Here is a 27,210-nt window from a genome sequence, read left to right on the forward strand (position 1 = left end):
TATGCACTGTCCGGACGATCCCTGCTGTCCCCGCCGCCCCTCCCGCACTCGCCCGCTCGCTGCTGCCGCGTTGAATAGCGTCGGCAGAGAGCAGGGAACGAGGAGCAAACGAGCGATGAGAGCGCGCGTTTGCTCCTCTAAACGACCCGTGGAATAGGGCCATTAGATATGAAATATCCATAATATAAGCTTAAGAATGGTGCTAAGAACTCCTTATATGGAAAGGGGGTAACAATATTACTTTAAATGGGAATACCCCTTTTAAGTCAATGGGAGTACAGCAAAATGTGCAAAGGGGCCTGCTTGGCTGTTTTCAACTTTCTGAGCACCTCTGGACAGTACAAGAAAATAGGCTCAGGTTTTAGAGGTGGGACCCACTTGATAAGTGTCACAGATGGGAATACTTCTTTACCCACACCACTTTTGTCCATTCATCTATATCTATTAGTGCCAGAGGACACCCACAAATCTTGATTTGTTATATGGAAGTATTTTCTTACTGATCCAGCTGCTGGGCACTGCAATGGTAGACCTAAGACTAAAGGCCCTTTTACATGGGATAATTATCAGGTGAATGAGTTTTCCCAGGAATGCTCATTGCCAATTATTAGCATGTGCAAAACAGCTAGGGATCAGCCGGGAAACAGCTGATTGGATCAGCTGCTAGTAAAATAATTGATATTGTCCGCACATCACTCTGTAAACAGCATGAGCAGCTGATAATGAATTTAAAGGGCTGCAAGACTGAAAGCTCAGCAAACAAGAGCCGATCACCAAGACTTCTGCAGCTCATTGGCTCATCTAAAAAAGGATCCTAAAGCTAAAGATATGATTAAGCCAACCAATGAATGTGAAGATTGGAGGCGGAAACTGTTAGACTCCATTGGGGCTGGTTTAATTCCTCAAGTATCGGGCAGTTGGATGTTTCTCATGTACCCTATATGTGAACTGCTTATCTGACTATTCTGTTATTGTTACTACTGTTAAAGGAGAAGTCCAGTGAATGTTTTTTTTTTAAATATTTTGTATTGCCCCCTAAAAGTTATATAAATCACCAATATACACTTATTACGGGAAATGCTTATAAAGTGCTTTTTACCCTGCACTTACTACTGCATCAAGGCTTCACTTCCTGGATAAAATGGTGATGTCACGACCCGACTCCCAGAGCTGTGCGGGCTGTGACTGCTGGAGAGGTTGATGGCGGATGGATGCTCAGTGTCCCTCCAGTGTCCTGTGTCCCTCAGTGTCCCCCTGCTTTTTTCCCTGCACTTACTACTGCATCAAGGCTTCACCCTTATAAAAAGCACCTTATAAGCATTTCCCGTAATAAGTGTATATTACGGATTTGTATAACTTTTGGGGGGCAATACAATATTTTAATAAAATTTTTTGCCGGACTTCTCCTTTAACAGTTGATATTTTTTTTGCCCAGGATGAACTTGCAAAAGAAGACATAAGAAAAAAGAAATCAGATGATAGTCGTAAAGAGTCTGCAGTGAGGAGAAATGCAGGAAGTACTAAAGACATAAAAGAAAATAGATATCGGGACATCAAAGCTCCAGCAAGCGGTGCAGTGAGAAGTACAAAGCCTTCATCTGGGGTCTCAGCCAAGCCTCAGTGTAAGAAAAGTGGAGAGAAGCTCACAGGGCAGAACAGTCGAGCCTTGCCAAAGAAGGATGGAGGCTCAAAGGTGAGATCCAGGGGGACTTGATTAGTGAAAGGATTCTTCTACACACAGCTGTGTTCTCACCAACATTTTAGGCAGCTTTTATCTCAGATCCAATATGTTGTTTTTGTTTTGTTTTTTTCAATTTGAAAAACATTTTTGATAATTTAATACTGACATACATGTGATCCTAATAGACCACTTCAAAAGTCTTATGTGATCTCAGGGTGTCCACACTGCTCAAATCTGGGCTGATTTCCGCTTCCAAATCTCCCACTTACCCTTCCTTGCATAAAGCCACCTTTTATTGTTTCACAGCAACGCCCCTTACATGTGCAAGATACGGGATACTCGTCACATTTGTCCGGCCTATGGCTGCCTCATACCACAATGATGCTTTGTCCTTGATAGCCCTTTTGCACATGCACTGAATAGTCAGTCTGGAGATCTGGCAGGTGTAATATCTTTGGAAGGGGTTTAAGAAAAGAAATAAGGGCCTACTTGTTGCATTGAAGTAATAAGAGCTGGGCTGCTGTACTAGGCATGAGCTGGGTGTGCCCAAATCCTTCTCAGCATTATAGGATTATGTCCCTGTCGATCCCCCCCAAAATGATTAAAGATAATACTATAGATGGCCCATACACCTTTAGGGAAGCTTCACACGTACTGGATCCACAGCGGATTACACGCTGCGAGTCTGCGGATCCTGGTAGTGTGAAGTTGAATGGGTCACTTACCTGCAGCGGAATTTTCGTTTCGCTGCCAGTATGTGACCCAGCCCGTTTAACCCTCCGCCGTCCGCAGCCCCCAGCCTGGAGCATACATTACCTGTACACGGCAGCACTGATTGGCTGATGGGGATCTGGGAGCCTCACACACAGCCGCGGCGCTGAGCAGGTAATGTATGCTCCAGGCCGGAGCTGCGTCCACTTACCTCCGCTCCGGTCCGCACTGCACATTTCAAGTCTGCTCAGCCATTCAGCGGCAGAGGTGGGATCCTGCCTCTGAATGGCTGAGTGTACTTGAAACGTCATGTCTCAAGCCTGCGTCAGAGACCAGGAAGGGCCCGGGCAGCGTGGACCAGAGGGGCGCGATATGGGACTCAGCGCTGGAACCGGGGAGGTAAGTGGACATTGTTGACCTTATCTACCTCCTCCCCGGACATAGGCGAAAAAGACCCCCTGCCCGGAGTACGCCTTTAAGCCTCACCATCATCTGTCAGTGGTCCGTCAGGGGGGGCCCCATACACCTTGTATTGAGGGCCAAACCTGCTGACAAAAGTATGAAGGGGGGAATTTAGGAAAGGTGTGCCTAGTCTACATTGGGAAAAGGTGCAAAATCTGCACCTTTACCCAATGGAAGCCCCCATCATCTGATGGGCAGGTAGAGTCCTCCTACCGCGCCTGATTTATTATGATTTATGCCACCAAAGCAGGTGTTAATTTCCACGGCAGGCGGGCTATATGTTAGTCTTCATAAATTCTTCCCACTGTGTATGGGGACCTTTACCCATAACTAAGTCCTAAATAAAGTCCACAGTCAATGGACGTTTTACGCGATGCTCCTCAGCGCTTTTGCCTATGGATAACCATGTGAATTCTTTGTCTGGATCTGTCATGTCACATTTTTGCTGCAATGCAGAAAAACCCATGTTGCAAGATAGATGATTCCCAATAAAAACTCCTTGTAAAGTTACCCAGAACTCCTTGCAGTAGTCCAGAGCTCCATTGACAGTTCTGCTCGGCACCATTACACTGAAGAGTAGTTAATTTTACTATTTTAACTGTACTATTGCACTAGATTGATATAGTGTTTCGTGTAAATACTATGCTTACCTGGAATACAGATCAACAGAGAAAACTTAGTGCTGTGTAAATGCTGAGATTTCAGCCCTGAAGCCTGCAGGATTGTGAATGCAGCTGTGGACTATACTACAGATTGTAATGCAGGATAGCAATACAGGATGCAATGTATTTACAAAGCTACTCAACCTATTCTGTAGATGAATTCTTACAGGTAGACAGTAAAATGGGTGTTTAGAGGTGGATGCAGACTTTAAGAAGGCGATTTATCAAGACCGATGTATAAGTATTCCGGTCTTAAATTAGGCCCTGCCCCCGTTTCATTGGGCGAATTCACTAAGAGGCACACACCTCTTACTGAATTTGGCCTGCCGTGTGCCCGACCCTGCACCCGGGGTACCAACAGGTGTAGATTTGAAACACGATTTACGCCTCCCCTGCCTGCAAATCGGGGAAAAGAGGCGAATCTGCAACTTCTCCCTGGTGTACCCCCCAGCCATAATGTTGATAATTTTAGTTTGATTAGAAGACGTCTTTGCTGTAGGTATGGATAAATCCTGTACGGGCCTCCCTCCCATGCTCACATGACATGGTACAGTCCTGCAACGTTCTGTTCTCCCAGACCCCTGGCACATGAGTGACATCAATTGCATGCCGGGAGCTGAAACAACTGAACACCAAAGAACTGTGCTTGGTCATTTATGTGTGTGTGTGGGGGGGGTCGCATGTGCCTCGTAGCAGTTGTGTTGCCTGCCTCTATGGTCACTACACGCCTGGCTGTAGTGTCACACACTGATTCCAACACAAAATATAAAACACTGGAGCTTTGGTGCCCTTCTTTGTACCTGCAGTGGGTGAAAATCTCCAAAACTTTCAAGTACTTAGCGTTGGCTGAAATGTTAAAAAAAAAACACAGTATCGTATATGTGGTTGGCTGCATGCAGGCGAAAGTAATATTGAACATTAAGAAGTGAGAGAGGCCGCCAGTAGGAGACTTTCGATAGAAGTGTCTCCTTCACTTAAGGATCTTTCCTGACTGGAAAATACATTAGAATCTCGTAAATGTTTCCCCAGTGTGACACAGAAGCAATCCATCATCACTAATCCATCCAACACTTCCATACAAATACCCCCCTCCGTGCTGGAGATGTTTACATAGCCCCAGCTTGTTGGAGGACTACAGCAGGTAGCCAGTAAATCAATGTCAGCTGGGTTACCTCTGCAAATATTCAGGGGCCCCAGTACCAACGTGTCATAAATGGAGTATTTATGTATATTTAGATTATCCTATACATTGTTCCTATGGACTATGCAGTATACCTGATACCTACTAGGGAGTCCTGTTAGGGTACAGCCACACAGAGCTAAATATATTAATGCTGTCAATTCCCTCAAGGCATTGGTGTGTTTTCTTTTTACCAGCATGTGAATAAGACATTTTAAATCTCATTCACTTTACTGCTGCTGTAAATACTGTAGATTTTACAGCAGATAGTCCACGTGTGACCTTACCCCTTTAGGGTATGTGAGGAAAACAGATCTTTCAGGAAAATCCACTGTGAAATCCATGGCGGAGATTTGAGGCTTAGCTTTGGATCTCTGCTGGAGGCTTTCAGCGTGTTTTTGACACATTCGCCCACTATTTTAGATTCGGGTTAGCAAGTCTGCATGGATTCGGCATAGACTCTGCAGATAAAGGAACAATGGGAAGGAGAATTCATGCAGAATTCTCTTTATCTGTGAAGGCCCTATTACACGAAGCGAATATAGTCTATGGCCGATAATCGCTTAGTGTAATAGAAGACATGCACGATGTCCCCGCGCTCCCCCTGCTCTTATTCGCTAGCAGCCAGAGCATGTAATAGCGGTGGCCGCAAACAGAGAACCAGTAGCAAGCGAGTGCTGACAGGTCGGCGCTCGTTTGCTCCTCTGAATCGCCCCTTGTGATAGGGTCTTAAGAGAAAACACCTCAAGGTGATCACCTTGAATTGCATGTCATCTGTTCATGGAGTTCAGCACAGTGGTGTGCACTTTATATCCCAGCATGCTTTGTGCTTTTTAGGGCCGTATTACACGGGACGATTATCAATCGAAAATCGCTAAATCATTTGGATTTAAACGATAATCGCTTCGTGTAATAGCAGGCAACGATTAAACAACCAACGAGAAATTGTTGATTGTTTGATAGAATCTGGACGTATTTTCATCATTAATCTTCATAATTCTTTCGATCATCATTCGGTGTAATAACACGTCGTTCAGGCATTCCCTGGCCTATCAGCCAAGAAAGGACGAGCGCAAGAACGAGCGTAAGTAACGATCATCGTCCCGTGTAATAGGGTGAACGATTTAAGATCGTTTGTCATAGTGGTCTTTTGAGATCATTAATGTCCGAAAAATTGTCCCATGTGATACCACCCTTAGTGTTGTACATCCTCCTTCTCTTTGATGCTTCTGTTTCTCCAAAAAGAAGACCTTTCCCCCCAAAATAAGATCTAGCTTTGCAGGCGCTTTTCGAGTAGACGTGAAATGGTCAGCTGACCAGATCCCTTACACTGGGTGCTGAGCATTAGCCAATCAGTGCCAGACTTATGTCCCCCCCCCCCACCCACCTGCTCAACAAAAGCTGAAGGGGAGGCAGGAGAGGTAAGAAGAAGGGTACGTGGAGCAACTACAGAGGGGGGAGGGAGGTATACAGTATGTGGACTACTTGCAGAGTGGGGTTGTATACAGTACTGGGGAACAACTACAGAGGGGGGAGGGAGATATAGGGGACCATACTACAGAGGTCGGATGTATACAGTATGGGGGAACAACTACAGAGGGGGAGGGACGTATACAGTATGGGGACTACTTGCAGAGTGGGGTTGTATACAGTATGGGGGAACAACTACAAAGGTGGAGAGAGGTATACAGTATTGAGACCTAACTACAGAGGATCGTACAGTATAGGAGCATAATAACAGTGCAATGACTGCTAACTACTGCATAGAGGGGGCCACAGTGCGACAGCAATACAGTGTTTCTTCCGAAAATAAGACCTACCCGAAAATAAGCCCTAGCCCTTTTTTTGGAGAAAAAAAGTTATACAAGACCCTTTTTTTATTTTGGAGAAACGCGGTATAAGTAATTAGTAGTTACTGCTGTCGTTACTGAGCACTGATCGTATCCAAAAGTTACAGCTGACATTTCTGTTGATGCTTTACAATAATTTTGCGGGGGAAAAAAAGATGGCTGGAAATTTGGCAGTCCGATTTCCTAGGCTTTCATACAATGATGTTTAGCATTGTGCAGTTGCCTAAACAATCACACCTCTCATTTTCCTGACCTTGGTTTGTAAACTTCAGATGAGGGATGTGTCTGCTATTGACGTTAGAGGTTCCCTTCAATGTTGGCCGTGTATATAAACCATTATAGACAATGTGCATAGCTTAGCTGTGAGCAGTTTACATCTGGGTAGTCATATCCCACTTTTGCATTCAGATATGTGTGTACCTTGGTTTAAGAGCGTTTTGGTTTAAGAGCTCACAGTTTTTCAAAATTGTGACTTGGTTTAAGAGCATTGTTTTGGTTTAAGAGCTCCCTGTACTGGGTGGGAGGGTGTATGGGGGAGGGACATGGTCTGCATAGTGGGTCTACAGCTCTGTACTCTGACCCAGAAAGTCTCCCTCACCTTCCAAATCATAGCAGACCCACTTCAGGCTGGGGCTCACATCAGGGGACAGGATGGTGGAGGTATGCATAGCTGTAACCCCTCTCTCCCCGGACAGAGAGTGCTGCATGTATGTGCCCACATCTGCCCTGCTCATTCCTTCCTGCTCCCTGCAGTCTCTGTCCGCCCTTGTGTTTCCCATCCTCTCCATTACTGTACAGTAACTTATAATATCCCATATTCTGCTGTTTCTGAATGTTTGTTTCATCTATTTTACATGTTATTCAGAATAATAAATCATTATTTCTGGGGTGTGGAACCAATTGTCTACATTTCTTTGATTTCTTATGTGAAAATTTGCTTTGGTTTAATAGTGGACTTAGATTACAAGCGCGGTCCGGAACGAATTATGCTCGTAATCCAAGGCACTACTGTATATATATATATATAATATTTTTTTATTTTTGCTGTGTGTTACAACATGGCTATTCTTATCCAGGTCCCTCAGAAAGTCAATACGTCTGCAGTAATGGATGAAGAAATGCTGGACCGAGTGTATGGAACTCCTATATATCAGGGGCACCGCAGCACTCTTAAAAAGGGTCCATATCTTCGCTTTGGCTCTCCTCCTGCCAAGACCAAGCCACAGAGACCTAAAGTTCTGGAGACTGTAAGGGGTAAGGGACTTTTAAGTATTTAAAGGGACATCAAAGAAAAATCTATATTTTAAAGAAGAGTATTTATGTTCAACCCAGAAATATTCTGAACTGCACTTGGTGAGAAGTTCTTGTGAAAAATAGGACTGTTAAATTGGTAACTATCACTGTCACAGGCCTGCCCAGTCATTTTAGTCATTGTTGGGGGTCTCAGCACTCTGACCCCATACTGATCAATATGACTTATCGGAAGTTTGTTAAAATGATAGTTTCCCTTTAAAATTCTCTGTGCTTGCCTACAGCCACATGTAGGAGCAAGACCATTCAACATGCCAATAGTACAGGCATGTATAGGAAACTTTGTAATAGATCTTATCTTTTTCTACGAATACCCCAAAGTTCCCAAACCCCCCTGCCGCCGCCACTAAATTCAGCATTCCGTCTGGAAAAACTTCTGAAATTCATCTGGATTGGTTCTTTGAGGGGTCAGGTTGTGTGTTGCTAGTAGAAATCTATGGAAAGGGTAAATTAGAGGGGAGCTGCAAAATGATAGAGAGGCTGAGGAGGTGCTGGAAGCTCTTGTAAGTCTTTTATCTCACCTCCTCTTACACTGCTTAGTACTGCTCTATAATGTCCTCCATGCTGCTGCTGCTGCTCTTGAGAGTGTGCTATAGAGATATGGGGGAGTTCCTCTTCTGTGTGTGTATTGGGGAGATCATAGTAGCTAGTCTTCACCCACCAGGTAAAGCTAGGTTCACACTACGTTTTTGCAATCCTTTTTTTTTCATCAGTTTTTTTTATAAAAAACGGATAGAAAAATCGAATGTATGTGTGTGCATCCGTTTTGATCCGTTTTTCCATTGAATTCCATTATAAAAAAACGGATCAAAACGGATCTGTTTTTTTTACGTACACAAAACTGACGCACATACATGCATCCGTTTTTTCCATCCGTTTTTGCAAGGAAACGGATTACAAAAACGTATTGTGAACCCAGCCTTAGGAACAATGAAAGGCACTGAACTTTAGAGAACAGCTTATCCTAAAAAGTTCCTTGAAGTGACAGATACTTTAAGGCCTTTAATGATTTGGATTTTTCAGGTGTCAAGCTCAAGTCTGCGAAGATCCAGACAAGTTCCCCTGAAATAGAGAAGGCTGTCACAAAGTCCAGATCTCCAGAGTTTTCTGTACCAAAGAATTACAAGCCTCAATATGTATTTATTCCATCAAGAGAGGCGGATACATCCTACGCTCAGATGCAGGGACACCTTGTCGAAATGGCTATTCCACTGAGTAAGATGCTTTTAGGATTATTTATGAAGTCTGTGGATATTGGAGCTATAAGCTGCCAGGCAGTGGATATTTTATATTGTTTTATGACATCTGGGATCTAATTTGAAACATCATTAAAGGGGTTATCCAGTGCTACAAAAACATGGCCACTTTCTTACAACACGACTCTTGTCTCTAGTTCAGGTGCAGTTTGCAATTAAGCTCCATTCACTTCAATGGGACTTAGCAGCAAAACCTGCACCCAAATTGGAGACATGAGTGGGGCTGTCTCTGGAAGAAAGTGGCCATGTTTTTGTAGCGCTAGATAACCCCTTTAATTGTATATATCCATAAGCGTAAGCCACCCTTAGTTATTATTCCTGACTCCTGGCTTGATCCACCTACTGCACAATTGTCAAGCACATTAACTAAGGCCCCTGACTGTCAGCAAGATGGAAAATCATTCTCTGTGGGGTTCTAGAAACAATTGGCTCTGAAAAGCCATATTGTACATGAGAACTATAGCTACATTCATGTAATTCTGAACTCCGGTGACCCCTTAAAGTTTGCCTGTCTTTTTACCATATGGATTACCACAGAACCTTAATCTTCAAACGATACAATATTTTCATCTTCAAAGAGAGGAATGTTTTGAAAATGACTGTGTACCGTGATCCGAGTCCCCTCCACGGGTCCACAGCCCTGACATCATACAAAGGACCGCAAGCTCCATCCCACCCTAGCTGATTCATTCGCAAATCCCTCAGTGTTTATATAGCTGGTCTCTTCCATGTTCATTCATCCAAGAAGAATTATGGGTTCTTATTGGTTGTTATGTCACACTTCCTGGTTATCTTTTCAAGCTGGGGTTATGTATAAAGAGATTTAAAGGAGAAGTCCAGCGAAAATTTTTGTTAAAGTATTGTATTGCCTCCCAAAATCTATACAAATTACCAATATACACTTATTACGGGAAATGCAGATATAGGGGGAGAGTTATCAAACATGGTGTAAAGTGAAACTGTCTCAGTTGCCCCTAGCAACCAATCAGATTCCACCTTTCATTTTCCAAAGAGTCTGTGAGGGATGAAAGGTGGAATCTGATTGGTTGCTAGGGGCAACTGAGCCAGTTTCACTTTACACCATGTTTGATAAATCACCCCCATAGTGCTTTTTCCCCTGCATTTACTACTGCACCAAGGCCTCACTTCCTGGATAACATGGTGATGTCACTTCCTGGATAACATGGTGATGTCACTTCCTGGATAACATGGTGATGTCACTTCCTGGATAACATGGTGATGTCACTTCCTGGATAACATGGTGATGTCACTTTCTGGATAACATGGTGACGTCACAACCCGACTCCCAGAGCTGTGCGGGCTGTGGCTGCTGGAGAGGATGATGGCAGGGGGATGCTCAGTGTCCCTCCAGCGCCCTGTGTCCCTCAGTGTCCCCCTGCCATCATCCTCTCTAGGAGCCACAGCCCGCACAGCTCTGGGAGTCTGGTCGTGACATCAACATTTTATCCAGGAAGTGACATCACCATGTTATCCAGGAAGTGAAGCATTGATGCAGTAGTAAGTGCAGGGAAAAAAGCATTTTATAAGCATTTCCCGTAATAAATGTATATTGGTGATTTTGTATAACTTTTGTGGGGCAATACAAAACTTTAATAAAAATGTTTAGCTGGACTTCTCCTTTTAGAGCACAAAAAATAGTTTGAACCAAGCCAACAAAATTTTACCTTTTCGTGATGCTTCCACAGCTTTACAGCGCCTTCCTTTCATAATATATTATTATAGAAATGCTATATGTGCCATTCCCAGGACAAGGTGTTAGAAAACCCATCCACATGCTGTATACAATTTTTTTGCATGGATTTTTAAATCCATAGCATGTCAATTATGTTGCAGGTTTGTTTTTGTTTCTTAAAGTGATTGATTGACTGGATGTTAATTATATGTATGGGGATGCAGTAAAAAAAACTCAGCTCATGGTTCCCTGATCTTGAGTTTTCCTGATCTTCATTGCTTGTTCCTGCTTCGAAAGCAAGATTTCTGAGAATCTGCCTGTTTAGCCAGTCACTGACTGAGAAGGGACACCGCTGAATAGGCAGTTCCTGCTGAGACATCTTGGCTTTGAAGCAGGAATAAGTAGTGAGGAGCAGGAGACTGGAAGGCGCTGGAATGGAAACTGCAGGAGGAGCAGGGTAGTTCCGTATCAGGGTAGATAGCATTTCCGGTTGGTAGAAACTTTGAGAAAGAGGATGGCAAAAGAATCAGGCGCAGCCGGGAAACCGTCATCAGCAGGGCAGGCATAAACCATGATAAATTAGGCGCAGTTGGAGGTTTGGGATTATTACACTGACCTGAATACTACATGTAAACCTAGTACGATATGGCCCTTCACTTTAGATGGGTTGGTTGGATTATTCTCATAGTATCCCATGGCAGTATAGATGTTTAGCTGTAACCTCTATGAGTTGTAATACCCTTCCTGTCACTAGGTGTTACTGTTAGGCGATGTCACTGTAGATCATTCACAATGACTTTATCTTTTTTTCTGTAGGATCAATGGGTTTCAGTAATTGAATGTTGTTTATATTTTACATATTATGTGGATTCATATATAATATTTATTTAATGCAAGAGAAAAGAAAGATAACAACCCTGAAATTATTTACTCATGAAAGGGCCAGTGTATTAGACATAGGATGTTCTTTAAAAGTTAAAAATGTACTCCGGTGAAAAAAAGTTTTCAAATCAACAAGTGCCCGAAAGTTATACAGATTTGTAAATGACTTCCTTTTTTTAAAAAAATCCAGTCTTCCAGTATTTATCAGCTGCTGTATGTCCTGCAGGACGTAGTATATTCTTTCCTGTCTGACACAGTGCTCCCTGCTGCCACCTCTGTCCTAAGCAGGAGAGGATTTGCTACTGCTCTGGGCAGTTCCTGACATAGACAGAGGTGGCAGCAGTGGCATTGTGTCAGACTAGAAAGAATACACCACTTCCTGCAGGACATACAGTAGCTGATAAGTACTGGAAGACCTGAGATTTTTAAGTACAAGTAATTTACAAATCTGTATAACTTTCTAACACCAGTGAGTTTGAAAAATGTTTTCCCCTCTGGAGTACCCCTTTAATAGTTAATGACTTGTCAGTGCCCCCTAGTGGCACCATTGTACTGAAAAATGTTGGACAGCTGGTTGTGAATTTATTATTTATTGTCCTGTGCTACCGGTCTCTCACCTATGACATTTTGCTTTCAGGGAAGCCACGATTTGACAGGGCTGCTCCCCTACCGCACTCTGTAATTCTTGCCAGTCCTCAGCCCATAGTGAATGTTTCTGTACCACCAATGCCACCAAAGCCTAAGGCAGAAGTCGTGAAACCCAACATTGCTGTTATAGAGATGAGATCTGAGAAGAGGGATCCCCCACAACTTAGTGTTCAGGTACTGGTTCCATTTTCTATCCCTCCATAGTATATATGTGACCAAATCCACGTCACAACCTGATTGTGAACAGCTGTCCAATAAGTATTAAAACTTCAACTTTAGATCTAAGGATATGTTCACTGCTAATGTGCTTACTTTCATATCGCCGTGCCAGATACCAGTGGAGCTATGACAGGTAATGTTGTAGTGTCTTTTGGGCGGAAAGAATAGCAATATCTGCCTGTCCACAGGCCATCAGTGTCTGATCAATGGTGTGCTGGCCCATACACCCATACAATTGCTGAGCTGCAGTAACCCATGAATGGGCCAGCAATGTTCTAAATCCCAACTACCCCTTTAGTATACACAATACTTGTTCTGCCCTCAAACCCTTCTGACATTCTTGACCCAAAATACTATAATTTTTATTGTGTTATGCTCTTTAGTATTAACCAACACATCAGTATTCCCTAACATGTGGCACTTTAGCTGTTGCATAACTACATGAGGCCCTGACAGCCGAACAGCTGGAGAGCCACAGGTAGGGGAACGCTGATCTACACTATGTAATACACAATTGGGACTGCTCATTCAGGTAACATTAATGGCCTCTCACATGTATTTATTTGCTCTAGGTGTTGCCTTCTGTTGATATAGACAGTATTACTAGTGACAGCCCAGGAACAGAACAAAGGACCCCAAGTCCACTTCCGATGCATAGCACTCCAAGTCCAGATCCACCACTCCGTACACCCAGTCCTGTCAAAGCTGATATCCAGGTAAGAGTCTGTGAAAATGTTCAGTGACCAACAAACAGCACGCATCTTTTAGAGTCTACACATGGCAGAATTATTCACACCTGGATTTTGGTGCAAATCTTTGGACCGACCATATTCTTCACATGTGCTAAAAGAGATTAAAACGGTTCTCCAGCAAAAAAATTTTTCTTTTAAATCTGGTGTCAAAAAAGTTATATAGATTTGTAATTTACATCTATTTAAAAATCTAAAGTCTTCCAGTACTCATCAGCTGCTGTATGTCCTGCAGGAAGTGGTGTATTCTTTTCAGTCTGACATTGTGCTCTCTACTGCCACCTCTGTCATTGACAGGAACTGTGCAGAGCTGGACAGTTTTTCTATGGGGAATTATGCTGGTGGTGTGGAGTTAAAGAGGCAGGGTATAGAACATCTGTGCCCTAGGCCTGCAGTGTCTCTGTCTTCTTCTTTCCCACCTCTCTTCTTTGTCTGCAAACCACTGGGCTGGATACTCCTCTTCAGCAGGCTTAGGGCACAGATGCTCTAGCCCCCTATCTTTGACAATGCGCCACCAGAATAAAAGAAGTTTTTTTTTTACCCGAATACCAGCTCCAGGAGACAAGGCCAAGGACCAGGCGTGCATTAAGGAAAGCTACCGAATAGTACTGGAGGTTTGTGGCCTGTGTAAGTCTAACAAAACACAGTTATCACTGAACTCAAGGAGAACAGTGAAAAAAATTTCAATGAAGTACTCCACTGATGCCCCCAAAAATTTAAATATGCAAAACAGGAGTCCGTGGAGCCTCGGTTGCGAGTCTCAAAACACCACGCCACGGTGTGCCTCCATGATGGGGAGAGCACCACACCACCCTGATAAATAGCCCCTTAAGTCCCACTCGGTTACGAGTATTGGAACATAAATAGGGAAACACCAGGGTGGCAAGCCCTTGTCATGATCGCAATACTCGCACCTTGAGTTAGACATTGACAAAAAGGGGCCACCCTGGTGTTTCCCTATTTATGTTCCAATACTCGCAACCGAGTGGGACTTAAGGGGCTATTTATCAGGGTGGTGTGGTGCTCTCCCCATCATGGAGGCACCCCGTGACAACAGGCTAGAGATATCTGGCTATCCCGTGTTTTGAGACTCGCAACCGAGGCTCCACAGACTCCTGCTGTGTAAGTCTATACAGATTTGCTTTAATAGTAAGCTTTAAAGAATCATATGACAAAATTTTGAGGGTATTCATGGTCGCTGCTGCTCCATTCATTCAGAATAAGGCGCCACCCTTTTTGGAAGGGGAAGGGGAGGGTTATGGGTAACTTTATATTAGAATTCTTGTCAAAGCCAATGTTGAAGCCCTCATCTGTTCTTTGGCTAACAATTATATTCCCTGTTCCCCCCCCCCCCCCCCTTTCCTGGCAGAACATACAGTACTTTACATTTTAATAATGGGAGCTGGGTGGCTGCCAGACATCACTTGTACAGCTTATCTCTAGGGATTAGGTTCAAACCAGTCCGACCCTGTGCACGGTCTATGTTGTCGTATTAAAAGGGTTTTCTGGGAATTCGAGAAATGGGGTCAGACCTGGGGGATGGCTTAAAGCTGAAAAATCCTCCACTTCAGTGTTCTTCACTGTCACTGCAATAAGGACATCATAAACTTTTTTCAGTAGCACTGCAGTTGATCACTGGCCTCAGAGTTGTCTCCTTGGTATCATTGCCTATCTGGTATCATTGCTGCAGGCCAGACAGGGAGTTTAAATTATTATTGTTTCAACACACTTTGTATAAATCGTAGTACAGTAGTACACTGTAAAATATCTTATCAGGTAAAAATGCCTCCTCCTGATCCACTTATCAGGCTACATTTCTGCTGCCCTACTTCTAAACTCATCATTCATTCCGCAAAAGCTGCTTAAAGGAGAAGTCCGGCAAAAAAGTTTATGAAAGTATTCCATTGCCCCCCAAAAGTTATACAAATCACCAATATACACTTATTACAGGAAATACTCATAAAGTGTTTTTTTCCCTGCACTTACTACTGCATCAAGGCTTCACTTCCTGGATAAAATGGTGATGTCACTTCCTGGATAACATGGTGAAGTCACTTTCTGGATAACATGGTGATGTCACTTCCTGGATAAAATGGTGATGTCCCAACTCCCAGAGCTGTGTGGGCTGTGGCTGCTGGAGAGGATTATGGCAGGGGGACACTGAGGGACACAGGGCACTAGAGGGACACTGAGCATCCCTCTGCCATCATCCTCTCCAGCAGCCACAGCCCGCACAGCTCTGGGAGTCAGGTTGTGACATCATCATTTTATCCAGGAAGTGAAGCCTTGATGCAGTAGTAAGTGCAGGGTAAAAAGCACTTTATAAGCATTTCCCATAATAAGTGCATATTGGTGATTTATATAACTTTTGGAGGGCAATACAATACTTTAATAAAAATGTTCACTGGACTTCTCCTTTAAGTCCATCTCCAGATAGATTGGCTTACTGAAGTGATAGGTTACAGTTGCCCAGAGAAGTCTATGGTAAGGGTAGGAGGGGAGAATAGCTGAAGCAGCATGTTGTGTTATATCCCACCCTAGGGCTTGATTTACAACTAAGGGCCCTATTCCACAGGACGATTATCGTTCGCATAATCGTTAACGATTAACAATCTCAAACCACCGCTGTTGTTAAAGACCTGAAAACGTTTACTCATTTCCATGAAACGATAATCGTTACTTATGATCGTATTTGTGATCGTTTTTTCTTCGCTATTTCTTCGCTATTGTGTTCGTATCTACTGCAAACGACCGAACGATGTCTTATTTAATGCGAACGATTTGCGAACAAGCAACAATAAAAATAGGTCCAGGTCTTATAAAGCGATCAACGATTTCTCGTTCGGTTGTTAATCGTTAACTGCATTTCAACCGAACGATTATCGTTTAGATTCGAACAATTTAACGATAATCTGAATGATATTCGTCCGGTGGAATAGGGCTCTTACACTGCTTAGTAATGTCCTTCATGCTGCTTCTGAGGGTGCGTTTATATAGATATAAAAATTCAGGATCCCTTCTTCTGTGTGTCTAGTGTAACTCATAAACATCATAGCAGCTGGACGCCCTGTACTAGCTCTAGCGCCCAAATGTTAATCCCCAACACTGGAAGTGTCCAGATTTCCAAACCCACAGATTTTCATATCTGCTTCTCCTGCCGCTCACATTCAGCTTTGGTTGTCCATGCATGATGGGAGTTGTAGTTTTGCAACAGCTTTAGTCAGATCAACCTAATTTACATATTGATGGTTTTTATTTTTATTTTCTGCTAGAATAAAATATTCACAAATAAAACTTCAGACTATGCTACTGATCCCAAACCCTATCTGGCCACATGCTTAGTTTTACTACCACATTGCCGCTGACTGGTACTTTTCCTTTGTGTTCTGGTCCAAGCTCTTACCTTACTTTTTTTTCTAAAGATCCGGAACTTACTTTTACATTAATAATATGGGTGCTTATTGCAGGAAAATGCCCCATTCTGTATACAGTACAATACGTCACTCAGTACCTACAGGGCTATGCACTAAAGGTTAAAAAGAAAAACATATAAATGTATTTCACATACCATCTAATGCATCCTATTCCTGTATGGTGCAGTTGCCTATGAATGAGTTAATAGCTATGAAATCCATTAGGACTCCCATTACAAGCAGCACAAATGAATTATTCATCTTTTAATCACTCATAGCACATAGCGCACACCCCCGTCTGCGAGCGCTCCCTGCTTTATAGGTAATTTATTCATTCTTCATTTGGTTTTGGCAACTTTTCAATAATGTCACCAAACCTTACATGTGTCTAAGTAATGGAAAACATCTGTGTGAATTGTGATAAAACAAGCTGTTTCCATAACATTAGACAACAGATTAAATTACAGAGCGAGGTCGCAGTTGATTAAAACCCAGGCAGGCGGGAGACGGATCTGCAGTTCCCTTCTTGGATAAATAAAGCTGCGGTTACCGCGCCATTTACACGTTTCCTTTAAACATTAGCGTTACATGGCCGGTCATTTGTGTAGTCAGTCCACTATAGGATTACGCGTTTTATAAGGCCAGGCTGGCGTGCCATGTTCTAGGCGTTGATACATGTGCTATGAATCTATAGTTTTCTCTACAAAAACAAAAGTGGTCACCTTAGTGTTTGCAGATGGTTTTGTCTTCAGCTTCATATTACTGCTATATCTTGCGCTGGCCGGCGGCTATCGGTGCTGGCTCATTAGCATGTATAATGTGCATGTGATTTCACTTCAGAAAAGGCAGCTGCCAGACACCTCCATCTCTGCTGATTTCTGGGGGAACAAGTTCAACACTGTTGAATACACAGTGGTGCCTTGGATTACGAGCATATTCCGTTCTGGGACTGTGCTTGTAATCCAAATCCAAAGCAAACTTTCCCATAAGAAATTACTGATATGCAGACAAGTAGTTTCACACCTCAAAATAATTATTTTTCTTCTGAATAACATTTAGAACAGATGAAACAAACAATGAGAAACAGCTTATTATGTGATATTATAAGTTACAGTACAGTATAGCATGTGAAGTATAATGTATAGTAAGTGCATAGAACTGAAAAACAGCAGCAGTTTGTAGATACAGGATGGAGATGCAGATTCCCATAATGCAAAAGTTTAGTACAACAGGCTATAATAGAGAAGCAGGGCTGCTATCAGAGGTCTGTGTGGTCACATGACAGCAATAAGGTATGGGTGTGTGTTCAGCATGGACCAGGAAATGAGAATTACAGAGGATGCAGGAGATCAGTTACATAAACTTCTCTATAAAGCATATATGTGAATGAGTGTAAGTGCAGGCAGATTATAGCAGTAGTGTGTATAGCTGAGTTTTAGTGCAGGCACATTATAGCAGCAGTGTGTATAGCTGAGTGTGAGTGCAGGCACATTATAGCAGCAGTGTGCATAGCTGAGTCTAAGCGCAGGCACATTATAGCAGGAATGGAAAGGATGATAAACACAAGGACTGACAGAGACTGCAGGAAGCATGAAGGCAGGGCAGGGCAGGTGTGGGCACATAATGCAGCGCTCTGTCCGGGCAGAGAGGGGTTACAGTTATACGTATGTGTTTTGAGATTTTTTAATAGAAGTAAATTACACATCTATATAACTTTCTGAAAGAAAAAGTTTTTTGCTGGAGTGCCCCTTTAAGGAGATGCTGCCATTACTTGCTGCATTTGGTTGAGCTCAGGAGTGGGCAACACAAGGGCTTAGCTGAGCAGACAGGGCCAGGCAGGGCTGTGCACAGACTGTGCAATGGGCCAACAAGCAGGAGACAAACAAGCGAATGTGCATTTATCATTGGATTGGCCCATTCCACAGTATTGGCTATCAATAGTTGATCGGTTGAGTGCTAACACCCAACACCCCCATGATCAGTTTTTCACCGCCCACAGTACAGAAAGATCAGGGACAGAAGCAATTGGCTCTGTACTCCATGTATTGGCGGCACCAGGATACTGTATCTTCAGCTCCTATGCACTGTTGCAGTAATACGGTGCCGCAACTAGTAATAGCCAACTGATTACGGCCCTGTTCTTTCTGTAGTGTTGGAACCCGCCAATCAACTGTTGGAAGCCTATTCTGTAGATTGGAACTGTCCTTAATAGCAAAGGTTTTCTATGGGGATTTGCTACTGTTCTGAACAGTTCTCTCATGGACAGAGGTGGCAGCAGAGAGCACTGTGTCAGACTGAAAAGAATACACCACTTCATGCAGCACATACAGCTGCTGATAAGTACTGGAAGACTTGAGATTTTTAAGTAGAAGTATACAAATCTGTATAACTTCATGACACCTGTTGATTTGAAAATAAAAAATGATGGAGTTCCCTTTTAAGCATATGTATGTTTACAAATGGCATTTGCTTCTGAAGACACTGCAAACAATATTAAGAACTCATTACAAGTGCATAATCTTTAAGTATGTGAGGTCTCTTTTTACTTCTATTTAATCTGCGAAACATTTTGCCTTTTTTAGAATTAACAGATAAATGTGTACATCATTTGTTTCCTGTTCTAACTTTGTTCCTTTTGATTTTGTTTTAAGATGCCAGAAAATGTTGAAACTGAAGAAGAAATCCTGGCAATTCCCGGCAGCTCTTTACAAGAAACAGACATCACTCCGGTAAATGTCCACAAGTAGATTGTACTGATCCCATAAAGGGAAACCGCACCTCTCCTGTCCTCAGTTTGGGTGTGGATTTTGCAGCTTGGTTCCATTGAAATGAATAGAGATTAATTGTAATACCGCACACTACCTGAGGACAGAGGTGTTGCTGTTTTTACAAGAAAGTAGCTTTGTTTTTTCTAATACCGAATAACACCTTTAAAGGGAACCAATAAACCCAATTGGGCTGATTTGGTTCCCAGGAGCACTGTATACAGCTCCTGAGCAGCTGGCGGCACATATTGGTCGAGCTTGCAGAAGCAGCTTTATACCCGAGAAAATTAAGTTTAATCCCCCCCGCGCGCAGCATGTAGAGAGGCGCGGCAGTCCGTGTCTACTCACCACTCTGTGCCTGTGAGCCTGCATGGTGGGGATGAGTGACAGGCAGAGAGTCCCGTTATTGGCGCTTTTTCATGTCAGTCATGCCCGCAGAGTGCGCTGACAGGCAGAGAGCAGTGACTAGGCACGGCCGGGCAGACGCCTAGATGACTACTTGCCGTGCCTCTCCCTGCAGCACACGGGGGGAATAAACTTTATTTTCTAGGATATAAAGATGCTGCACAGCAGCTTTATACAGCGCTCCAGGGAATTAATTCAGTTCAATTTGCTGATTGGTTCCCTTTAAGAGAGGGTTCCCCAACCTGTAGCTCTCTAGATGTTGCAAAACTTTAGCTCCCATCATTCCCTGACAGCTATTGGGGTATGATGAGAGTTGTAGTTTTGCAACACTTGGAGAACCACAGGTTGGGGAACTTTTGTCGTGCTGAAGTTCGTGAACATAGGACTATAAAGGATAAAGGATCACTCAATAGAACTGGCCCCAATAACAAATACTCATTGATAAGGAAACATTGTATTAAAACTACTTTCTTTCTAGGATGACCAGGTAGAGGAAGTTCCAGAGCCTTTATTGGAGCTTAATGGTTTGGGGGATACAAATCCACCTCAGTATGGTGGAATACCTTTCCCTCCTCCAGCACCTTCTCTGCAGACTAATGCTGATATTCTTGATGGAATCAATACAAGCAGAGAGGCTCTGGTGAACAGATTGGCTGGCCGGTAAGATTTCTATTACTTTCTATATGCAATATCTGACTCTGCGTAATCACCACATTCATCAAGATCAGGGGTCAAACTGAAATACACAATGGGCCAAAATTAAAAAAATTGGACAAAGTCGCAGGCCAACCATGATAATTCTTGAAGCGCGAATTCCACGGTTTGGGCGCTGTCAGAGCAGTGTGCAGTGTTCCTGGCACTGACAGTGGTGTGAGTCTCCCAGCCCTGTGCACTATGATAAATGACATGACATGATTAAACCCCAACCCATATAAAAGCTAATCCCCCAAAAATTGCCCCACATATTAGCCAGCCCTTCCAATAGTGCCCAAATAGTAGCCAGTCCCCCAAGTGTCCCATATAGTAGCCAGCCCTCTGAAACTCTGTACTCTGAAATGCCTAGCAGGCCAAAAGTAATGGCACCACGGGCCAGAGTTTGACATGACTGATCTAGATGTTGGGAAGCCCTTGTTAAGCCCTTGTTGAGAAATGCCCCAATATTTTAAAGTCGTCTGTCATTGTTTCATGTGCTACCACCACTGAAGACTCTATGCTGGCGGTATTCTTCACTATGTGTTCACTACTATCATTACATAGTGTATGATTGTTTCATAATTTTGGGGAAAACTGCCTCAGATCCTGGGCCGGAGCCTCAACTTTCCAGCACAGGTGATGCTAAAAGAGAAAGGGCTACAGCATACTCCACTGAATATGAAATTATATTTATTTCTCTCAGGGTGGAGCTGGAAATCTTTGACAGAATCATCAGTGAAATGTATTCAAGGAGAGAGGATGTCATCCCTCACGTTACATTGTCCACCGACGAATCAGTGTCTGATAGCGGTAGGTTGATAGTTGTATTAGCTCCTCGTGTTGCATTTTAATTTCATTATATGCAGTTGTTTTGATTGCTCAGACTTTTTTGATTCGGCTCTGGGGAGTGAAGCGCACTCCTGTCTTTATCTCAGGAGCACTGTGGGTCTCGGCGCGGGGCATGGGACCCACTGCAATCAATAACTTTTGACGTGTCATACAAATGACAGTAGTGCTTTAAAGAGAATCTGTTGGCACCTGGAGCCACCCAAGGTGCTGACAGTGTGCTGTAGGTGTTATTACATCAGTTAGCAGCTTACCTGTGGCTATGCTGTTGGTGGAGGGGGTGCTGTACAATATCGATTTTACAATTGTAACCAAGAGTCAAAGAGAAGTCGTGGTGAAGCGCTCGTGCCGCACTCTGGTACACCCCACCACTGCTTCTTCCTTCTCCGTGAATATTCTGAATTACCCGGCCTCCAGCATGATTGTGCCATCTTCCTTGTCTGTGCATGCACCACCGATGTCACAGGCCATGCACCTCTTGCATTTGCCGTCATTGTTGACATCAGTGGTGCATGTGCAGACCAGAAAGATGGCTCGATCATGTAGAAGGCCGGCCAGTTCAGAATAATTATGAATAAGGTGGAGGAGGACGAAGTGGTGAGATGTACCAGAGTGTGGCACAAGTGAGTGACCAAGATTCTTTGTTACTGTTGGAAAATCGATATCGTACAGCATGACCTCCACTGACAGAATAGCCACAGGTAACCTGATGGTAACATAGTAAATAAGGTTGAAAGAAGACAAGAGTCCATCAGGTTCAACCCAGGGAAATCCTACTGTGTTGATCCAGGGAAGGCAAAAACCCCTATGAGGCAGACGACAATCACCCCACCACAGGGAGGATATTTGGCAACCCGAACAATCCATGGATCAAAGTATCACCGGAAATATAATGCCCATAACTTCTGATATTATATTGGTCAAGAAAAGCATCCAGGCCTCCCTTGAACCTATTTAAAGGGAACCAATCACCCAGAAAATCAATGTAAAGACAAGGATATGTGCTGATAGATCACCCAGCACACTTCCCAAATATGCCCCTGTAACCTCTGTGCCCCCCTCAATTAGACAGTAATCTTACTTTGTTCAGGTCACGCGCTGTATGTAAATTTTTGCTAAGTAGTCCTGGTGGGCGTATGTAGTCCTGGTGGGCGTATGTAGTCCTGGTGGGCGTATGTAGTCCTGGTGGGCGTATGTAGTCACGGTCCGGGGGCGTATCTAGTCACGGTCCGGGGGCGTATGTAGTCACGGTCTGGGGCTGTAATCACGCCCAGAGGGGCGTGATTCGGAGGCTTGCGGTCCAGTGACGTCATCCGGCGGCTTGCGTTCCGCGTCGCGGCCGCGCCGACGTGTTCGGGAACCCGCGCATGCGCAGTACGTCAGCGTCGTCTCCCGCCGTACTGCGCATGCGCGGGTTCCCGAACACGTCGGCGCGGCCGCGACGCGGAACGCAAGCCGCCGGATGACGTCACTGGACCGCAAGCCTCCGAATCACGCCCCTCTGGGCGTGATTACAGCCCCAGACCGTGACTACATACGCCCCCGTACCGTGACTAGATACGCCCCTGGACCGTGACTACATACGCCCACCAGGACTACATACGCCCACCAGGACTACTTAGCAAAAATTTACATACAGCGCGTGACCTGAACAAAGTAAGATTACTGTCTAATTGAGGGGGGCACAGAGGTTACAGGGGCATATTTGGGAAGTGTGCTGGGTGATCTATCAGCACATATCCTTGTCTTTACATTGATTTTCTGGGTGATTGGTTCCCTTTAACCCCTTAAGGACAGAGCCTGAAATGGCCTTAATGACAGAGACAAATTTTATGAATATGACCAGTGTCACTTTAGTCATTAATAACTTCGGGATGCTTTTACCTATCCGGCTGATTCTGAGATTGTTTTCTCGTGACATATTGTACTTTACATTTCTGGTAAATTGGAGTCGATACTCATAACAAATCTTTATGAAAAAAACCCAAATAATGTGAAAAAATGTGAAAAAATGCATTTTTCCAACTTTGAAACTTCTTTGCGTATACAGAAAGTGGTTATACCACATAAATTATATATTAAATAGCATTAGCAACATGTCTACTTTATGTTGGCGGCATTTATTAAACTATCTTTCATTTTTTTTAGACGATAGGAAGCTTAAAACATTAGCAGCAAATTTCCAAATTTTCAGTAAAATTTCAAAATCAGATATTTTTAGGGACCTGTTCAGGTTTAAAGTGTATTTGAGGAGCCTGTATGTTAGAAAGCCCCACAAAGCACCCCATTTCAGAAACTGCACCCCCCAAACTCTGCAAAAGCATATCCAGAAAGTGTTTTAACCCTTTAGGGGAGTCACAGAAATAAAAGCTAAGTGTGTAAGGAATTTGAAAATTTTAATTTTCTGTGCAGAGATTTTATTGTAATCCAATATTTTTCATAATTATAAACCTATTACCAGAGAAATGCACCCCAATAATTATTGCCCCGTTTCTGCAGTTTATAGAAATACCCCATATGTGGCCGTATTGCGCTATTTGACGCAACCACAAGCCTCAGATATAAGGGAGCGCCTAGTGAATTTCAACGCCTCCGTTATATTTGGTCATTTTTGACTGTACCACTTCAGGTTGGCAGAGGCTCTGGGGTGCCAAAACCTAAAAAACACCCCTAAAGGGACACCATTTAGAAAACTACACCCCTCAAGGAATGTAACAAGGGGTGCGGTGAGCATCTGGACCCCACAGGTGCTTCACAGATTTTCTGAACAATATGGCGTGAAAAAAGAAAAATTTATTTTTTACACTAAAACGTTGTTCTAGCCTTCAATTTTTCATTTTCTTAAAGGGATAAGAGGCAAAAAAAGACAAAAAATGTGTAGCGCAGTTTCTCCCGAGTACAGAAATACCCCACATGTGGCGATAGAGTGCCAAGGGGGCGCAGGACGAGCCTCCAAAGGGAAGGAGCGCCAATTGGCTTTTGGAAGCCGAATTTTACTGAAAAGGATTTCAAGGGCCATGTCGCATTTACAGAGCTCTCGTGCTGCCAAGACACTGGAAACCCCCCACAAGTGATTCCATTCTGGAAACTACACCCCTCAAGGAATCTAACAAGGGGTGCAGTGAGCATATGGACCCCACTGGTGACGGGCACAAATGTGGAACAATGTGACGTGAAAGGGAAAATTTTCATTTTTTCACTTTCATGGCACAAATGTGCCCATCATCAAGGGGTCCATATCCTCACTGCACCCCTTGTTAGATTCCTTGAGGGGTGCAGTTTCCAGAATGGGGTCACTTGTGGGGGGTTTCCAGTGTTTTGGCAGCACGAGGGCTCTGTAAATGCGACATGGCGTTCATCATCCATTCTAGCCAAATCCAACCTCCAAAATCCAAATGGTGCTCCTTCCCTTCGAAGGCTTGCCCTGCGCCCACATGGCGCTTTATGTCCACATGTGGGGTATTTACGGACTCGGGGGAAATTGCTCTACACATATTGTGTGTTTTTTTCTCTTTTAACCCCTTGTGAAAATGATAAATTCAAGGCTAAACCAACATTATAGTGTAAAAAATGTAATATTTCATTTTCACGCCACATTGTTCCACATTTGTGCCCGTCACCAGTGGGGTCCATATGCTCACTACACCCCTTGTTACATTCCCTGAGGGGTGTAGTTTCCATAATGGGGTCATTTGTGGGGGGTTTCAACTGTCTTGGCAACACAGAGGCCTTTTGAATGCAACATGGCCCCTCAAAATCCATTCCATCCAAATCCAGCCTTCAAAAACGAAATGGCGCTCCTTCCCTTCGGAGGCTTGCCCTGCGCCCACATGGCGCTTTATGTCCACATGTGGGGTATTTACGGACTCGGGGGAAATTGCGCTACACATTTTGTTTTTTTTCTCCTCTTTTAACCCCTTGTGAAAATGATATATTCAAGGCTAAACCAACATTATAGTGTAAAAAATGTAATATTTCATTTTCACGCCACATTGTTCCACATTTGTGTCCGTCACCAGTGGGGTCCATATGCTCACTACACCCCTTGTTACATTCCTTGAGGGGTGCAGTTTCCATAATGGGGTCACTTGTGGGGGGTTTCAACTGTCTTGGCAACACAGGGGCCTTTTGAATGCAACATGGCCCCTCGAAATCCATTCCATCCAAATCCAGCCTTCAAAAACCAAATGGCGCTTCTTCCCTTCGGAGGCTTACCCTGCACCCGCATGGCGCTTTATGTCCACATGTGGGGTATTTCCGTACTCAGGGGAAATTGCTCTACACATTAAATGTTTTTTTTATCTTTTAACCCCTTGTGAAAATGAAAAAACATGACAAGATTAATGATTTAGAGTAAAAATTTTACAAAAATTACACTAAATGTTGGTCTAGCCTTGATTTTTTTCCATTTCCACAAGGGGTTAAAAAAGAAAATGAACACAAAACGTGTAGGGTAGTGTCCCCTGAGTACGAAAATACCCCACATGTGGGCATAATGTGCCATATGGGCACAGGGCAAGTCACCAAAGGGACAGAGCGCCATTTACAGGCTGGAATGGAGGATGGAGGCCATGTCGCAATTACAAAGCTCCTGTGCTGCCAGGACAGTAGAAACCCCCGACAAGTGACCCCATTCTGGAAACTACACCCCATAAGGAATCTAACAAGGGGTGCAGTGAGCATATGGACCCCACTGGTGACGGGCACTTACGTAGAACATGTGCCGAGAAAATAAAAAATACAATTTTTTTCATTTTCACGTCCCAAATGTGGCCGTCACCAGGGGGCCATATCCCCGCTGCCCCCCTTCTTAGATTCCTTATGGGGTGTAGTTTCCAGAATGGGGTCACTTGTGGGGGGTTTCTACTGCCCTGGCCGCACAGAGGCTTTGTAATTGCATCATGGCATCCTCTAATGGGAATGGCAGCCATACCTACTTAGCTGGGGAAAAGGGACAATTCTAATTTATTTGGGGGGATTGGGCCAATTATTAGTTTATAAGGTTGGAAATGACAGGTGTCCATCAAACTCAACCTGTGTTGATCCAGAGGAAGGCAAAAAAAAACCCTCGTAAGGCAGACGACAGTAGCCTCATCACAGGGGAAAATTCCTTCCCGACTCCATATTGGCGATCAGAATAATCCCTGGATCAACGTGACCCCTGAAATAGGAATAAGGGACAGAATTTAGATAATGTAGAACCCCAGTGACGTGTGGTGCGCCTTGGAGCGATCCAGTATGCAGAGGCCGGGGTGATCAGGACGGGTGTCACACGGGAAAATGGTGTCCTTCCTGATCCCCCTGTTACGCCACACTCTGCACTTCTTCTGGGGTCTCCTGTTCTCCAGTGTGGGGGACGTCACCTGGAAAATGTTGTCCTGGTGCAATACGGGGTCCCTCATATCCAGAAGCGCTGGGTCCGCTCCATGGCTGCTAAATATTAGGGCCCTATTACTACTTCTGATATGTTCGGATCGTGCCGCAAGCTACAGTAGCTCAGGCAGCGAGGGACCGGAAGAGGGGGTGCTGGTATAAAAGTTATCCCCGTACAGGTGGTGACCTTTATCCAGCAGTGGGAAGATCAGTTCCCGAACGATCTTCCCACTAACTCCGAGGATGGGGGGGGAGGGGGCATCTGGGGGCTGGATTCGGGTGTCCCTTCCTACATACACTCTAAGGGTACGTGCACACTGCGGAATCGCGACAGATAACCCTTTGTGCATTCCACAGCTGGCACCCACCGGCGGACTGATGCAGGCGCACGTCTCCGTCCGTGTCGTAGAC

At 44.0% G+C, this 27,210-nt stretch overlaps 1 protein-coding gene across 4 annotated transcripts in view; it reads left to right on the forward strand.

Moving 5' to 3' along the window:
• The window catches only part of KIAA0586 (KIAA0586 ortholog), a 127,428-nt gene that overhangs the window by 22,292 nt on the left and 77,926 nt on the right, over positions 1 to 27,210 (forward strand). For all 4 annotated transcript variants that reach the window (XR_011359456.1, XM_069949280.1, XM_069949282.1 and 1 more), the window contains exons 14-21: positions 1,436 to 1,693; positions 7,623 to 7,800; positions 8,881 to 9,072; positions 12,326 to 12,510; positions 13,128 to 13,271; positions 19,369 to 19,446; positions 20,366 to 20,547; positions 21,284 to 21,390. Coding sequence is in view for 3 of the 4 variants with exons in the window: in XM_069949280.1 (XP_069805381.1) it covers positions 1,436 to 1,693; positions 7,623 to 7,800; positions 8,881 to 9,072; positions 12,326 to 12,510; positions 13,128 to 13,271; positions 19,369 to 19,446; positions 20,366 to 20,547; positions 21,284 to 21,390 (1,324 nt within the window). In the remaining variant the exon portion in view is untranslated. The remainder of the gene's footprint in view (positions 1 to 1,435; positions 1,694 to 7,622; positions 7,801 to 8,880; positions 9,073 to 12,325; positions 12,511 to 13,127; positions 13,272 to 19,368; positions 19,447 to 20,365; positions 20,548 to 21,283; positions 21,391 to 27,210) is intronic.

Source organism: Dendropsophus ebraccatus, chromosome 13 (assembly GCF_027789765.1).
Source record: "Dendropsophus ebraccatus isolate aDenEbr1 chromosome 13, aDenEbr1.pat, whole genome shotgun sequence".
In the NCBI taxonomy this organism is placed as follows: domain Eukaryota; kingdom Metazoa; phylum Chordata; class Amphibia; order Anura; family Hylidae; genus Dendropsophus; species Dendropsophus ebraccatus.